This window comes from Schistocerca serialis, chromosome 1, assembly GCF_023864345.2.
Source record: "Schistocerca serialis cubense isolate TAMUIC-IGC-003099 chromosome 1, iqSchSeri2.2, whole genome shotgun sequence".
Taxonomy (NCBI): Eukaryota; Metazoa; Arthropoda; class Insecta; order Orthoptera; family Acrididae; genus Schistocerca; species Schistocerca serialis.
Genome location: NC_064638.1, coordinates 1038992180 through 1039010213, shown reverse-complemented (window position 1 = coordinate 1039010213; position 18034 = coordinate 1038992180). Strand labels below are relative to the sequence as shown.

The 18034-nt window shown below is 41.8% G+C and overlaps 1 protein-coding gene across 5 annotated transcripts in view; it reads right to left on the bottom strand.

The window, feature by feature from the left end:
- LOC126414524 (serine/threonine-protein phosphatase 6 regulatory subunit 3) overlaps window positions 1-18034 on the bottom strand; it is a 191317-nt gene that overhangs the window by 165947 nt on the left and 7336 nt on the right. For all 5 annotated transcript variants that reach the window (XM_050083356.1, XM_050083352.1, XM_050083353.1 and 2 more), the window contains 2 exons: window positions 6538-6622; window positions 3054-3133 (listed from right to left, as the gene is read on the bottom strand). In XM_050083356.1, coding sequence (XP_049939313.1) covers window positions 3054-3133; window positions 6538-6597 — 140 coding nt within the window. In that variant the 5' untranslated portion in view covers window positions 6598-6622. The remainder of the gene's footprint in view (window positions 1-3053; window positions 3134-6537; window positions 6623-18034) is intronic.

Below are 18034 nucleotides of genomic sequence, written 5' to 3'. Positions count from 1 at the left end.
TTTCTGAACACATAAAACATGTGTTCAAGGAAATGTAAGACATGTTATTTGGTCTTAAGTGCGCCTAAGTGCAGTGCCACGCCTCTTCACACACCATTCTTCTATTGCATGTCATTGTATTTTACTCTGTGGAATTCAAATGCATAATATTTTGTAATGGATGCCATCAAACTATATTCAGGACAGTGGAAATTAAAATGTCCTGTGGTGTCTCTCCTGCTCCCAGTTGCCCAGTTTCACATCCAGCTCCTCTTTTAACAAAAAATAAACAACTCGCAATTAATATTAGATGGGATTATTTGTAACAAGGAGAACAAGAACTCTTCAGAAAATTTGCACTCTTTATTGCCTATTAGCTAATAACTTGCTTTTGTGTGTAACATAAAATTAGATATAAGAATTCATGAAACCAATAAAGAAAAGTGACAAGCAAACCAGTACACATTTCTTCAATCCTTAAGTCCTAGCATTTTTTTTCTCTCTAAGCTTGCTACAGCTTTACCTGGTGTCATTTCCTTTCTGCGAAAGGATCTATTACCTCAAAATTCATCAAAAGTTTTGCCACATGAAAAAACGAAATGTTGTTTTCTAATACTGAAAAAACTTTTAATACAAACAGTACCCCATACTGGTGTTGTTTCTCAATCTGATTACGTGTATTTTGTCATTGTCTGTTAGATAAGACGAAATAGGCCTGTCTAATAGTGCAGCAATTGTAACACAAACCAAATAAACAGACTGTTTTAGCACAAATGGTCACTTTTTTTTAACATGACAGAATATAATTCAGGAAGTACCAATATCAAATGCCTGTTAGGCCTACTACAAGCAATAAGCTTTATGTTTGGAAATAGCTTCACATTTCATTCATACGCTCCAGCTTCTCAAGCACGAGATCGAAAAGTAGTAATACGAAATTTTTATGTAAATTTGGAATCATCATATTCTTCCATAATTTGTGTGATGCCCCTATTTCTTCTCCTTCCTCATTCTAACAAACAATCTTGTCATCACTAATTCTGTAACTATTCCTGCCAGTGTCAAAACTACTTTTCCGGTTAATTTCACTAACCCTGCCACAATCAACTGTTTAGTTATCCCACGTTTATTCTCGGGTTAGGTGTTATTACGTGTTCATACAACGCTTTTTCCACGCTACTCCCAGAATAGAACTTAGGTGGCTGTTACCGGGGTCTATACAACTGGCTGTTACTAGTGTAGCGGTCTGGCCAAAAATTTTCTATCAAAATTTCATTTTCTTGGATACATTGAGTAGGTAATACGTAGTCTTTCTTACATGTTATCCCTGTTAGTAGTTTATTTCCACACTGGTAGTCTGAATCTATGGATTTCGCTGGTAATTATAACAATGTTGATCATTCACAAACCCAGTCAATCAAATAAACAAACAGCAATTGACATTCACCCTTTCGGCTTTGTCTGCAGGAAAGTTTATTTCTAGATGCAACGGGGATTTCCTTAGCATAGACATGACGTACACTATGCACGCATTCAAAAATCAACTTATGATCTATTCAGAAATAAACTTAGAATATGTTCACAAATGTTCAAAAATCAACAGGGATGTGTTTCAACATCATATGAATAATCGATAGACCAATGTGTGCTGGATACTAACTACTTTGTGGAACAAGGATTTTTCCTCAAGAATATGAATTCTTGCTGAGCAGGGCAGATATCCTAGTTTGCCCCCATTGCATTTGGCAGCTTGCACGTGCCAGTAAAATTTTTCCGGGTAGCACCTTGCTGCTACTGCTTATACAGCTAACAGCCACACTTCTGTAGCCAGAAACGGGTGAAGGTACTTCACACACGTGACTCAACTGCGCCTGTGCCCGCTCGCAACTGCTCAAACGAACCTAATGTAAACAGTTGTGGCGTCACGCTCATCAGAGGCAATTTGTTGTTATGAAGCATTGCACAGTCTTCCTAACGCCTTTGACACATTTTGCTGTTGGCAGAGGCTTGTATGAATACTGTGTTTTGTTATTGTATAGGGTGCATTTCCTTTGCAACTTCAGTTTTATTTTTGTTTTTTTCTCTCGCTCATGTTTTATTGCTGCAATATTAATCTGCAGAAGCAGGATACAGTAATATCCTTTGTTAGAGTATTGTTTTTTATCAGTCAAAATTACAAAAATTTAACTGAAAACTAAGACAAAAAATTTGCGAAATTCTAAAAAATTCCAGGGGTTTTTCCGGTTTTCTCCCGGATGAAAAAATTCCCGGGTTTTTCCCAGATCTCCCGGTTGTCCCGAGTCGTATACGCCCTGTTATTGTTTCTCTTTCCTCTCAAGTCACTTCATATCTGCTTACATCCGTGCCCGAGGCAGGATTTGAACCTGCGACCGTAGCAGTCCCGCGGTTACAGACTGCAGCCACTGATCCAAAGTATATCATATCATCTCTTTCATATGCACTCTTATATATTTTCTGAAACGTTTTAACGTGACAGTACTTCTCAGTTTCCAACTGCATTAAGTTTAGTGAATCCAATCTCTCCTTATAATTCTTCTTTCACACATTTCTAGTTTATTGACAATCTGGTTAACCTTACTGCATTCTAAACACTGACAAAGTTTTTGACAATGATTTTTTGTTGTAAATATTCCTCTTGGTAGTACAGATTTTCCCCTATTGCATATCTTTTCTTCCACAACAGATTTTTAAAGCAAATTTTTACATTATTTCTCACTTTTTTCAATTTGCCAATATTTATTTTTAGAAAATTTTGGAGAGCATATGTTCAGAGCAATTTGATGTTTTATACAGAGATTCGTAAAGCTGAGTTTTTGGCTACTTCTTTCAAGAAATTAACTTGCATCACATTCAGCTGTAAGATTTTCAGGAAGTATAGAAAAATCAGCAACAAACGCTGCTGTAGCAGGAGCAGTAGTAGTAGTAGTAGTAGTAGTAGTAGTAGTAGTAGTAGTAGCAGCAGCAGCAGCCGCGGCGGCGGCAGCAGCAGCAGCATTTCGGGATCTCAACAACAAGCACTATATGTGAAAATATATCATTTGCTGAATACTTACAATTCTATCAGCTTTTTGTTTTGAATTTTGCATTCTTGAATTACATCCTCTTCATCCAATAATTCATATACTGAGACATCCTGAGGAAAAAAAGAACAGTCCACAAGCTTTACAAACACGCAGAGACAAAAAAACACATTAATTACTGCATCCTTAAGTTAATTTACATCCTGCATTTACTGTCATAAGATTTATGATCACTTTCTATGTTTTCCTCACAGTTTATCAAGACAGATCCAATGTTGTTCCCGTACCATATTATGGTGCCATATTGTAAAATTTGAATAATATGGTAACTATATTTCCTTCCTACACATAATATTTTTATGCACAGTGCTGTTTAAGACTGTGTGAATCTAGTCACAATATATACAAAGTAAGAAAACTTTATATCCACATCAGAATCATTTTACTATGGTATTAAAACTATTAAACTGTTAATTTTTAAAGCCTGTATCTACTGAAAAAGTCTGTAAGATTTGTCTCTGACATACTGCCTGTTGGCTTCACCTCAAAATCATTGGCGGAGGTTCTTTTTTTTTAAAAAAAAAAAAGAAGTCCCCCAAAGATCTGAGACTGCAGCCAACACACAATAGATCAAACAAGTGGCCACGAAAACCTCAGAAATTTTATGTCTCTGATCCTTAAGAAGTTGCTTATCTGTAACAAAGAGGTAACATACCGTACCTTTGATTTCTGTACATGTAACTTTTGTGTCATGTGTAACTAATAAAGGACTATCATATGTACTGCCTTCCAAATATGAAGTCTGTATGAACACAAGAATCTCAGAGGGATACCAATAATATGTTTTCCATATCCTACATGCGTAATCAAATGTATACAATCTGTCATTTTCAGAACTGCAAGAACAGTCATCCAAGTACGCAATTTTTTGTTACACATATTCCACTAGACTTGGGTAAGAGTGTTCTTAAAATTAACACCCATCAGTACTGACAACAATACTACAGGAATTGCTTTATGTTAGGAACAGCAATAATTTGGATGTATGTACGCACCAAAGATTTGTGCTACTGTCACATCAAAACATTGCCCACACGTGTAAAAATATTTTTCAACTGAAATTAGTACTTGTTTCTACATTTGAATGTGTGTGTGAATTCCTAAGGGACCAAACTGCTGCGGTCACTGGCCCCTAGACTTACACACTACTTAAACTAACCGCACGGCCACTCTGCATGGCACATTTTGAATGTTGAAATGCCTCTGTGTTAAGAACCTTTCACTAACCATCCTACACTAAAATTCAAATATGGCTCTGAGCACTATGCGACTTAACTTCTGAGGTCATCAGTCGCCTAGAACTTAGAACTAACTAAACCTAACTAACCTAAGGACATCACACACATACATGCCCGAGGCAGAATTCGAACCTGCAACCGTAGCGGTCGCTCGGTTCCAGACTGTAGCGCCTAGAACCGCACGACCACTCCGGCCAGCACTAAAATTCAGCAATAGAATAATCAAAAAATGTTAGCTACATTATGCTCTTGAACACCACTACTAGATGAATCTACATTATTTCCACTGTAAATGCCTTGCAGTAAATAAAGATGACACAGTTGAATCCACAGTTTTGTATTATAAATATTAAATTTGTACCTGTTGCTTTTTTTTTGGTCATCAGTTTTCTGACTAGTTTGACATAGCCTGCCACAAATTCCTCTCCTGTGCTAACCTCTTCATTTCGCAATAGCAATTGTACCCTATGTCCTCAATTCTTTGTTGGGCGTATTCCAATCTTGTCTTTCTCTACAGTTTTTACCCTCTACAGCTCTCACTAATACTATGGAAGTTATTCCTGATGCCATAACAGATGTCCTGTAATTTTATACCTCCTTGTCCATGTTTTCCATATGCTCCTTTCCTAATCGATTCTGCAGAGAACCTTCTCATTCCTTGCCTTATGAGCCTACCTAATTTTCAACTTTCTTCTGTAGCACCACATCTCAAAAGCTTCAATTCTTTTCTGTTCTGGTTATCCTACAGCCCATGTCTCACTACAGTACAATGATGTGTTCCAAATGAACGTTCTCAGAAATTTCTTCCTCGAGTCAAGACCTATGTTGATACTAGCAAACTTCTCTTGGCCAGAAATGCCTTTTTCACCACGTTCTCCTTGATTTGTTCATCATAGACTATTTTGCCACCTAGGTAGTGGAATTCTTCAACTTCGTCATCCCCACTGTAATGCTAAGTTACTGTTGCCAATTCTGCTACTTATGATTACTTCTGTCTTTATTTGATAAACTCTCGGTCCATATTCTGTACTCATTACACTGTTGATTCCATTCAACACACCCTGCAATCCTCCTCCATTTTCACCGAAGATAGCAATGACATCAGCGAATCTTGTTGATATCCTTTCACCCTGAATTTCAATCCCATTCTTGAAACTTTCTTTTATTTCCCCTCAGTTCTCCTTCCATGCACAGACTGAACAGCGGGGTGAAAGACTACATCCCAGTCTTACACCCTGTTCAATCCGAGCACTTCATTCTTGATCTTCCCATCTTTTGGTTCTTGCACTTATAGTCCACTACCCTCCTTTCTCTATAGCTTATCCTATTTTTATCACAATTTCCAACATCTTGCACCAGTTTACATTGACAACTGCTTTTCCAAAGTCAACAAATCCTATGAATATGACTTGATTTTTCTTCACTCCTACTTCCATTATCAACCACGACATCAGAACAGTCTCTCTGCTTCCTTTCCTAAAGCCAAATTGATCGTTATCTAACAGATCCTCATTTTTCTTTTCCATTTTTCTTTCTTTTCCATTATTCTTGTCAGCAACTTGGATGCATGAGCTGTTAAGCTGACCCTGTGATAATTCTTGCACTTGTTGGCTCTTGCTATCTTTGGAGTTGTGTGGATGATGTTTTCCCAAAAGTGTGAAGGTGTATCACCGGTCTCGTACATTCTACACACCAACATGAATAGCCATTTTGTTGCCACTTTCCCAATGCTGCTCCTTAGCAACTGATAATGAAGTCATCTGAAATTAAACTCTCAAACAATCGAAAAATGTTTGATCATGATCAAACTTTATGATGAAATGAAGGCTTGGAGGAAGAACATATTAGCCTTCAATTTAATAAGCATTAATTTCATGATGTAATCTGTTGTCTTTTCAAATGTACCACAGAGGTAACAAGTAGATCCATAAGCACTGCTAGAATATGCTGTCTGTTATTTGAATTACTTTTCTTATTGTATTTACATTCTTGTCTTTGGTTTAATTCAAACATATAACACATAGTAATGCAAAATGCACTATTGCAGGTTACCACTTTCTTCCACAGACCACTTCAAATATCAAAGTGACTACACAATCCTATGATGAATGACATTTTTCCTATTCAGTAACGTATTTAATGTAAGCAGTATAGAACAGGTAACAGCACCAGTATATATACATATTTAAAAAAAGAAGAAGTTGTCACTATATGCTTACCTTATTATTCAATAAAACATCAATATGAGGAGATGTCGACTGATTGAACTTCCAGTACATTCTTGAATTTGTGTTTCGTAAGTATCTGAAAATGAGAACTTCCATCATTTTCAATTGTGTAAATGTATTATGAAAATAAAGTATTTCTGTAAATCATTTCTGCCATGCAGCTTCAAAGAAGAAATGATCTACACTAATAAAATCCTGTAAAGAAAAAATATGGCCTCTCATTTACACTTTCTGATGAGCTAAGAGTATACAAAAAATAAACACGCGAAATCTAATACATGACAACTAAACAAATCCCATACACCTCGCACAGCAAAAAAAATTACCTGTCACCTACTTAACGGAAATTTAGTGTGATTTAAAAGAAACCTGTGGGATGCACATGCAAAAAAATTTGTGTTCTCCAAAAATTTGAAACTTCTGAAAAACTTATGATCTCATTCTAACAACCAGCAGTTTAAAAGCTAAAACATATTTATCTCATGCCATGAGAATTAATTGCTCTCATATGTCAAAAACAGTCATAGGAGAAAGAAATTGCAATGAACCTATGAAAGTTGCAATGCAACATTCTGAATACTACAAAAAGATATCTTTAGAGAAATGGATTTGTTTTCAACATTGAAGGTAATGTTCTGATAACTTTTCCTTTGAAGTATGTAGCTTTGGAACTAATGCCATAGTTAAAAACCAGTTTTTCATTCCAATATTCTATTAGCAAGATTCCTTTTCTTAAATAATAAGAGATAACCAAGATTTTATTTGTTTCATATCCTGTTTGCGCAAAAACGTAAGACACAATTTCCCCTGGATTATCATTTCATTAGCAAGTTTTCAAGACTGCTTTAGAGTAAAACTTCACTGGAATACAATACATGCTGTGACAATGAAAATTAGATTTGCACATCACTTTACAGTCTTACAAATGAATTTACTGACTGCTTTTCTGGGTACTACCAGGTTTATACAGTAGCCAACATACCATCTAACAGGCCAATAAAAACGAAGATTTCAAACTTAACTGCAAACGAAATATAACCAATAATTAACTCTGTGGGTCCATTCTAATTTAATGAACACAGACACACTAAATATAATGCTGCCTGGTTGCTAAAGCTGACAGGGCCAGAAAGTTATCATTTTCTGTGAATCTACTTCTTTCAAATCTTCAACTCCTATCAATCACCTTGCCAGTGCCTTCCTTCAGTGCATGTACACTACAGATTCTCATTTACATACAGCTGCCACATGCTACATGCAGGAAAATGAAAATTCTAGCAATGTAATAGGCTACACACTGAGTTCAATCTGGATTTTGCGAATATGAAAACCAGTCTCTCTATTTCAGAACAATACGAAGGTATACACTAGGAACTTCACCTATCTACAGTAGAGTCCAGCTACTCAAAGCAAGAATGTTTGCAGATCAAGCCTAACACTAAACACATTCAGTTAAAAGTGTCAATGTTTCATTCAAAGTCCAGTTGCTGAATTCATAAACAGCCATTAGTTATGGCTGTTTAATGTCATGTCAATGAAATAGTCAGAAAGGCGGCACTATGTCTCAAGAATTAACAGTGATTTTGTTCATCAAAAATAATAAAAAGTACATCAGAGAAGAGATATAATGGAAGGGAAACAGCCGCACTTGATCCAATCAACAGAACCAGAGTACACAGTCTGACCTTAAGACACCCACTAGAGCTACATTTTGAAATATTGCTTGTCAGTTTTCATCCTTCTTGGATAAAGATGATCATGGACTGTCTTGAACACTATGACAGTGTATGAAGTCGGCCCCCTGCACTAAGCAGCAGAAGAGACAGAGATATATATACAATACTATCACAACTTCTATTTTTCCTTCTCAAGTCAATTCCCTGCCAAAAGAAAGTTGTTGGGGAAATTACTTTCAAAAGCATAACAAACAAATTTTCTAGTTCACTAATACACTTACAACAAACAAATGATTCTAATACCTTATGACTATCAACAAAAATTGTCTCACACCTAATTAAATTCATTTAGCATATTGCCCGAATACAGGTAGATCCTGTTACACACTGACCGATTATCTGCATGTTTGCATCTATACAATTTTAGTTTTAGGTCCAGTGCTGCTATCTGTTAACAGTACAGAAGCACTAATACATCTCAATGAGCATCTTCTGTTGTGTTTTTTGAGACACAAACCGTCAGTTCAATTCCGTTCAGCAGTGAAGTTGCACATATCAGGTAAGAGAGTATGCTGTCACAGGAAAGCAGCACACACAATGACTGTAAGCATTACGAAGTTACAAGTTCTGGATTGTTATGAGAAAGATGAGCTTACTGTTGATATTCAGCATGCTTTGGGACTTAGTGAGTCCACTGTTAAGCACTATTCATGACAGTGCAAAATCAATTCGAAAAACTGCTCAATCTTCGACTAACTTATAGTGTGTTTAAAGTTAGTTGTGACTTTTGACGCTTGGCTGACCAGAGGGGGATGAGACGCCGTTGCCCAGGTAACACCAATAGCAAGCTGGCTTTCCCTACCAAGTGGCCAGCGTTTCACCTGGTAAAACGCCTCTGTTACCACATCATCAATAAACAGTACCATGTGGTGCCATGCATTACATGCATCAACGTTTGTCAGCTCTTATTGTGAAATCATATTTTCTCACATTGAAAAGTTCTGTAGTTGTCAGGTATTGTAAACAAGTGTTTTGTGTTGGCATTGCATTAATATCAACAGTGCAGTACGTATGACCAAGAGATTTGCAATGAAAATGTCGTCCAAGAACACGTTCACTGGCTGAGAAGAAACATTCTGCTGCAAAACATTCCTCAGAATTCGACAAAAGTAATGGACAAAACACCATACCACGCAGTTGTGATGCATGAAGCTCCAACAGTGCACTGTAGGAAAGCTGGTGTTTTGTTCTGGGTACAAGGAATGTTCCACAAGATAAAAGTTTAACGTAGTGTATATTTGGCGAAGTTAATGGAATATGTAGTGTTGTAGAAGTCAAAACTCCACACTACCAGGTCGACGAACTGGCTAACGGTAAACAGCATAGTTCAATCAGGCTTCCTCTGTACCATGCTCATATAAATCCAACATAGTATATGGGTCTAGGTGAAATGTAATGCGGCAAGAAAACAGCAGCAAGAAGTTTACCCTCACTAAGATCAAAATGCTGACAAAAGAAGTCACTGTAAATGTTGCACAACAGGACTGGCCTTGAGTTGTCAACCATACCAGGAAGGTAGTGACGAGCCATTCATGAAGGACTGTGACGAGTTCTGAGAAATACGTAACTTCTCTTGTTGCTACATTAAAATCTTCTTCTTTCTCATTTCACCAGCTACTGGTTAGTTGGTTTAAAAGAGGGGGAAAGGGATCAAACTATGAGGTCATCGGTTCCTTGTTCCTAATAAAACAATGCCACAAGTGTGAGAATAAAACAGAAGAGACATATAACACAAAACAGAACGGAAGGAAAGACCACAAGAATGAAGGTAAGGCAACAAACACTAAAAGGAACAAAAGTACAAAAAAACAACAGACAGGCAAGAAACAGTTAGAAGAGAGTAAAACAAGAAAGCAGATTACAGTGGCTGGTCGACCACGAAAATAAAAAGGAAAAGCTAGCCACCCCGCAACACATTATTAAATCCTCCATCCTAAAAGCACTAGGGTGGAGGACACAGAGGGACAAAGGACATGTGCTAAAACTCTGACCAAATGATAAAACCCACCCTTACACATGAAACGTAAAACCAAATCAGCCGATGAAGTGTTGTCTGCTAAAATCAATGATAAAGAGTCAGGCAACCTAAGATGAAGTCACACGGCAGCCAAATAAGAAGAGGGCAGAAGAATATGTGCCACTGTCAACCAGGCGCCGCACCGACACTCAGGCAGGTCTTCACAGCACAGAAGGTGGCCGTGGGTCGCCCAAGCATGGCCAATTCAGAGCCGGCAGAGAACCACGGAATCCCTACGAGAGGCCCTCATTGGGGACTTCCACACATTCATGGTCCCCTTAATGGCTCGCAGTTTGTTGTGCGTACTGAGATTTTGCCATTCCGTCTCCCAAAGCTGACAAAACCTTGAGGCGTAATAATGAACGCAGGTCAGTTAAGGGGATGTCAATCTCCATAAGTGGTTTCAGTGTAGCCTGTCAGCAAGTTCATTTCCTGGGATTCCGACGTGACCAGGAGCCAGACAAACACCACTGAACAACTGGACCTGGACTGTTCCAGGGCATAGATGGACTCCTGGATGAACATTACCAAAGGATGATGAGGGTAGCACTGGTCGATAGTTTTCAGGGTGCTCAAAGAGTCAGTATATAAAAGACTCCTCATTGCATGAACGGAGATACTGAAGTGCACAAGAAATGGCCACCAGCTCTGCAGTGAATACACTACATCCAACGGGTAAGGAATGCTGTTCAATATGGCCACCGTGAACGTAGGCAAAGCCAACGCAACCATCAGCCATCAAGCCGTTGGTGTAAACCACTTCACAGCCCTGGAACACGTCAAGAATTGAGAGGAAGCGACAGCGGACAGCTGCAGGGTTAATGGAGTCCTTAGAGCCACGTGAAAGATCTAGATGAAGCTGCGGCCGAGGCGTACACCATGGAGGCATACACGAACAGACCACAAGTAGAGGTGACAAAGGAAAGAACACATGAATCGCAATCATTAGCCCCGACCTGGGCCGCCAATGCGGGAGATGGACTGCCACAGGCGGGAAAAGGAGACGGTAATTCAGATGCTCAGGAGAACAACAAGTGTGTGCAACGTAACTGGCGAGCAGTTGTGCATGTCTGATTTGCAATGGAGGGACCCCAGCTTCCACCAGTACGCTGGTCACCGGACTCGTCCTAAATGCTCCTGTCGCTAGTCGAACCCCGCAGTAGTGCGCAGGATTGAGTAAATGCAACACTGAGGGCGCTGCAAAACCATAAAATACACTCCCATAGCCAATTCGGGATTGAACAAGGGCTATGTAGAGCTGCAGCAGCATAGAGCGATCTGCACCCCAATTGGTGTTGCTCAGGCAACGGAGGGCACTGACGTGCTGCCAGCAGTTAAGATGAGGAAGCCAAGTCAATTGAGCGTCGAAAACCAGTCCTAAGAATCGACATGTCTCCACTACAGTGAGTGGATCGTTATGAAGGTAAAGTTCTGGGTCCGGATGAATGGTAGGACGCCGACAGAAGTGCATCACACACGACTTTGCGGCTGAAAACTGGAAGACATGAGCTAGAGCCCATGACTGCGCCTCGTGCATGGCTCCCTGTAGGCAACGCTCAGCAACACCAGTACTGGAGCAGCAGTACGAAATGCAGAAGTCGTCTGCATACAGAGAAGGTGAGACAGAGGGCCTGACAGCTGCCGCTAGACCGTTAATGGCCACACAAATACAGAGCCCTGTGAGACTCCATTCTCCTGGATATGGATGGAACTGTGGGAGGCACCAACTTGGAGATGGAAAGTAGGAGCGACAGGAAGTTTTGGATAAAAATCAGGAGCGGGTTCCAGAGACCCCACTCATACAATGTGGCAAGGATATGATGTCGCCAGGTCCTGTCGTATGCTTTACCTAAGTCAAAAAAAGACAGCAACCAGTTTTTGGCATCTGGAAAAGGCTGTTCGGATGGTAGACTTGAGGGACACAAGATTATCAGTGGTAGAGCTATCCTGGCGGAAGCTACCCTGACATGGAGCCAGTAGGCCACATGACTCCAGGACCCAACCCAACTGCTGACACATCATATGTTCCAGCAGCTCACAAAGAACTTTGGTGAGGCTGATAGCTATCAACATAAAGCGGGTTGTTACCAAGTTTGAGCACCAGAATGATGGTGCTCTCCCGCCATTGCAATGAAAATACGCCACCGCACCAGATCCGGTTGAAGATGACGAGGAGATGTCACCTGTAGTCAGACGAGAGATGTTTAATCATTTGGCTGTGGATCCGATCAGGCCCAGGAGCTGTGTTAGGGCAATGTACAAGGGCACTGAGGAGCTCCCACTCTGTAAATGGGGCGTTATAGGATTCACTGTGGCATGTTGTGAATGTGAGGACATTCCCTTCCAGCCGCTGTTTGACAGTGCGAAAGGCTGGGGGGTAATTCTCCGATGCAGAGGCTCGAGCAAAGTGCTTGGCAATTGCGTTGGTAGATAACACGCCATTTGTGGTAACACCGGGAACACATGTTGGGGTCCAGTACCAGAAAAGACTTTCGATCTTTGCCCAGACAGGGGAAGGTGACGTATGGCACCCAATGGTTGAGACGTATCTCTCCCAATACTCCTGCTTCCGCTGTTTGATAAGTTGGCAAACGCGAGCATGGAGCCGTTTAAAGGTTATGAAGTTCTCCAGGAAAGGATGCCGCTTATGCCACTGTAGAGCTCGCCGATGCTCCTGACCGCCTTGCGCCGGGGGCGCCACAAAGAGCGAGGGATCGCGTTTTCTGCTGCAGAAACAACTGTTGTAGTAACCTGCTCAACCATCACAGCGGTGTTACCATGTGGGGGAGATTCAACAGTGACAGCAGAGGTGACAGTTTCCCAGTCCGCCTTGTTTAAAGCCCATCTGGGCATGCGTCCGTGGGCCTGACACTGAGGCAGTGACAGGAAGATGGGGAAGTGGTCACTACCATACAGGTCGTCATGTGCTGTCCAGTGGATAGATGGGAGAAGTCCTGGGATGCAAATTGATAAATCAATGGCCGAGTAATTAGCATGAGCCACACTGAAATGTGTGGTGGCCACAGTGTTTAAGAGGCACAGGTCGAACTGAGACAGTAAACAGAATGAGATTTTCACTCTGCAGCGGAGTGTGCGCTGATATGAAACTTCCTGGCAGATTAAAACTGTGTGCCCGACCGAGACTCGAACTCGGGACCTTTGCCTTTCGCGGGCAAGTGCTCTACCATCTGAGCTACCGAAGCACGACTCACGCCCGGTACTCACAGCTTTACTTCTGCCAGTATCTCGTCTCCTACCTTCCAAACTTTACAGAAGCTCTCCTGCGAACCTTGCAGAACTAGCACTCCTGAAAGAAAGGTTCGCAGGAGAGCTTCTGTAAAGTTTGGAAGGTAGGAGACGAGATACTGGCAGAAGTAAAGCTGTGAGTACCGGGCGTGAGTCGTGCTTCGGTAGCTCAGATGGTAGAGCACTTGCCCGCGAAAGGCAAAGGTCCCGAGTTCGAGTCTCGGTCGGGCACACAGTTTTAATCTGCCAGGAAGTTTCATGAGACAGTAAAGTTTCGACATCTCTGCCTAGGCCAGTAAGCATGGTGCCACCCCACAAGGGGTTATGGGTGTCAAAATCTCCCAAAAGCAGGAAAGGTTTAAGGGAGTCAATCAATAAGTGCAGCTATTACATTCAGGGGTACTGCACCATCTGGAGGAAGGTATACATTGCAGACAGTTATTTCCTGCTTCGTCCTTATTCAGACAGCTTCAAGAGGGGTTTGAAGAGGCACAGTTGCACTACAGACTGAGTTTATGACATAAACTCCACCTGACACTCAATTATAGTTGCTATAGTTCCTGTAATATCCCTTATAACCATGGAAGGCAGAGGTCCGCATTGCAGGGAACCAGGTTCCCTGGAGGGCAATACAGAAAGCAGGTGTAAAGCTTAACAGGTGCCGTAGCTCAGCCAGGATGACATCATTGTGAGACTGGGAAGGCATGGAACATTCAATGAGGCAGTTTATGCCTCAGGGTCACCTGCTGCCACAGACTTATTGCCTTAGCTGTCTATATACATTGTGTCTGAGGGTCTGGCGAGATCTAGGTCCTCAGTGGATGCCAGAATCTCCACCTCATCCACAGACACAGAGCTTGTAGGTAGCGGTGGTGTGGGTGATACCATAATTTCCTTGGTCTTAGGGGTTTTCTTTTTGGCTTTCTCTCACTGCTCCTTGGGTTTCCCTGGTTGGGAGGACTTCACTGGCTCAATCTTCGGGACTGTGGATGAGCGTGAAGACCTACGACCAGCTGCTTTTGGGCTCTTCAGCCACTGGCAGGTGTCATCTTTCCCACTAGCAGAAACCTGGGAAGGGAGTGACCCAAGGGACCCCTTCCTAGTGAAAGAAGCCGAAGAAGACTTATGCTTCTCCGGCTTAGAAGTGGGGACAGATGTCCCCGATGGTCGGGAGGGCGTTGCTCCTGAAGCAGGTGGTGCAGGAGCAACAGGAAGGGAAACGCCACCCCACCATCAAGGGGGCAGGTGTAGTCTCCCAGCTCCGAGAGGTGATTGGAGTTGGCAGAGCTGATAGTGCCAGAACTGCTGTAGCAACGGCATAAGACGATGTCATACATGCAGGATGCAAGCGTTCGAATTTTCTCTTAGGCTCATTGTAGGTCAAATGGTCCAGGGTCTTGTACTCCATGATTTTCCTTTGTTTCTGGAGAATCCTGCAGTCTGGCGAGCAAGGCAAATGGTGCTCTCCGCAGTTGACACAGACGAGAGGTGGGGCACATTGAGTATTGGGATGTGATGGGCATCCGCAATCTCGACATGTGATGCTGGAAGTACAGTGGGAAGACATGGCCGAACTTTCAGCACTTAAAGCACTGCGGTAGGCCATCACCTTGACCTTCTCAGGCAACGTATCACCCTCGAAGGGCAAGATGAAGGCACCGATGGTAACCTGATTATCCCTTGGACCCCAGTGGACACACCAGACGAAATGTACACCTCGCCGTTCTAAATTGGGGCGCAACATCTCGTCAGACTGCAAAAGAAGTTCCCTTTGAAATATGATTCCCTGAACCATATTTCAGCTCTTATGGGGCATGATGGTTACAGAAACATGCCCCAGTTTATCACAGACTGGGCAGAGGATGTTGTTTTGATCAAGACTGACCCAGATCTCATTTTGGACAAGCCCTGCACCTCCCCAAACTTGTCCTCTAAATGCTCAACAAAAAACTGAGGCTTCATCGTCATGAAAGATTCCCCATCAGCTCTCAAACATACAAGGTACCGAGTCGAATAAGATTCGCTGCCATCCTTAGCCTGACGTTCCTCTCATGGTGTGGCCAGGGAGGGGAACGATGTAGGGGCGTACTTCTGTGCATTGAATTGAGCTCGTGAACGCTTAGAGACTGCTGGTGTTTCACCACCAGCAAGAGATGATGGACTAAGCTTCATCGCATGTCATCTGCCCTGATGCCACCCACTCCGACCAGGCGCCCTCCCCACAGGTGCCATCCAGCCGCAGCAAAGGCCACTTGGCAGGATGGCCATTGCTGGGAGTCCCAATGCCCCAAGAGGATGGGCATCTACCCCTTGGCTTATGTGGGGAGTTAACGGTGCAGGCAAAGCAGAGTGATCCCTGTGCGGTCTGGTGGCTACAGCCAACAGGGTACAAGGCGGCCCTACTACAACGGACTGGCTACCGTGCTGGATATCAGATGCAAAGAGGTCCATGTTCATTGTCAACACAGAAAGCGACGCTGTGTAGTGCCTGTGGAAAATGCACCCAGGAAGGTGTCCTCGCCCAAGAGATGGAGAATGGGTGGGACTGCAATGCAACAACAAGAAAGTGGGCTAAAGATCTCAATGCACGATGGGCACAATGCACCACGTAAGGCGCCATTCCCCAATTGGCTCAGTCTTCAGAAAAATTTTGAAAAATGGAGGTCAAACCCTACAGGGGAACATCACATAAAGGCCAAAACGTGTAAAACTCTTTTTAGTCACCTCTTATGACAGGCAGGAATATCTCAGGCCTATTCTAATCCCTGGACCCACAGGGGGGACCAGCTATTGATGGCCCTCAATAATTACATTATTTGATCGAAAAAATCTGTAGTCTCTTGAATGTTGCGGTAGATATGATAGTTTCGCATATTAATCATATGGTAAAACACTCTTGTCTTTGCGCACGATCATTTGCCAAAATCTTGTTCTAATATCTAAAAACATTTTAAACACATGAAAAATTTATAATATTTCAGTCTAGCTTTTTCATCGAGGCACGAGTTCGTGACGGAGCGATTTACGTACATTCCCTTTTTCTCGAGATTGGAGAATAATTCAATATATTACCTACATTTAATCCACAGCAACATCTAACACCCACCAAACACAAATTCATAGTGACACCTGTTTTTCACTGCAAACCAAGAATTTCTTGCATTAGTTTACCTATTATCGAAACACTGCAATGACTACGGCCACTAACAGAATGATAGGCAGTTCATCATGAAGCTGACGATTTTAACTGCAAAATGTGTGAGAATGAGAGTTTACTACCAAATAGTTTCTATAAATTTGTTTCACAAAGATCACAGATCGGCCGGTTTGCTGCTCACGCAGTGTCACGAACCTGCCAAATTCCGCACCAAATAGGACTGGTATTATACTGTGGTCACCTGCTGACACGTGCAGCACATACTTCCCTCCACTTGCTCCATACCGTACTGTCAAAAGCCGCAACTTATTATAAATGCACTATAAGTGCAACTAAAATGAGCAAATATAGTTTGAGGCGATGGGGGGGGAGGGGGGAAAAAAAGAAGAAGAAGCTACGCCATTGGACTGACAATCAGTAGACATCCATCTCTCTGGAGCTGCTATTTGAATAACAAGTGCTTGTATGCATATTTAACGAAAGAAGAGGATGACCCAGCATCTTTCTAGGCCAGCTCAGGTTGGTTTGATCATTTCAAGGATCATTTTGGCTTTCACAACATTAAAATAATAGGAGAGGCAGATGAAATTGACGCCAAGGAATTTATAGAAAGGTTTAAAGAAAGTGTGACAGCAAGAGGCTTCACTGGGAATCATCCTTGATGAAACAGGCTTATTTTGGAAACTGATGTCTAGCTGCACTTTCATTTCTAATGAAGCAAAAACAATACCCAGATTTATGGCTAGCAATGACTATTGCGCCATTTCTCTTTGGAGGAAATGCTGCAGGGGATTGCAAATTAAAACCCCTTATCATCTACTGTTCTCAAAATCCTTGGGTACCAAAGTGCTGTGACAAGAGCAGGCTGGGAGTTCATTGGAGATGGAAAAAAAGTGATGTGATACTTTCTGCTATTTTCTATGACCATTTCCTTAAAGAACTGCATGGAGATTTGAAGGCTTACTGTGAGAAAGAAAAAAAAAAAAAAAAAAAAGGTCCCTTTCAAAATTCATCTTCTCCTCAATAATGTTCCCCCAGCCACCCACTTTCCATCACTGATTCAAATATAAACACCGAAGCCCTGTTTCTGCCACAGAACACTTTATATCCACCCCGCAATCCACCGATCAGGAACTTTTTTCCTATATTCAGGATGGCTAGGAGATTATTTCTGCTAGAAAGAGCAGATAAGTAGTTGTTAGCATTTCACTTAGACAGATAATTAACATCATTTGGTTCCAGTACAATGGACACAGAGGAATTATGGGCAAAATTTAAACAAATTGTAAATCATGCTCTGGAGAAGTACGTGCTGAGTAACTAGATTAAGGA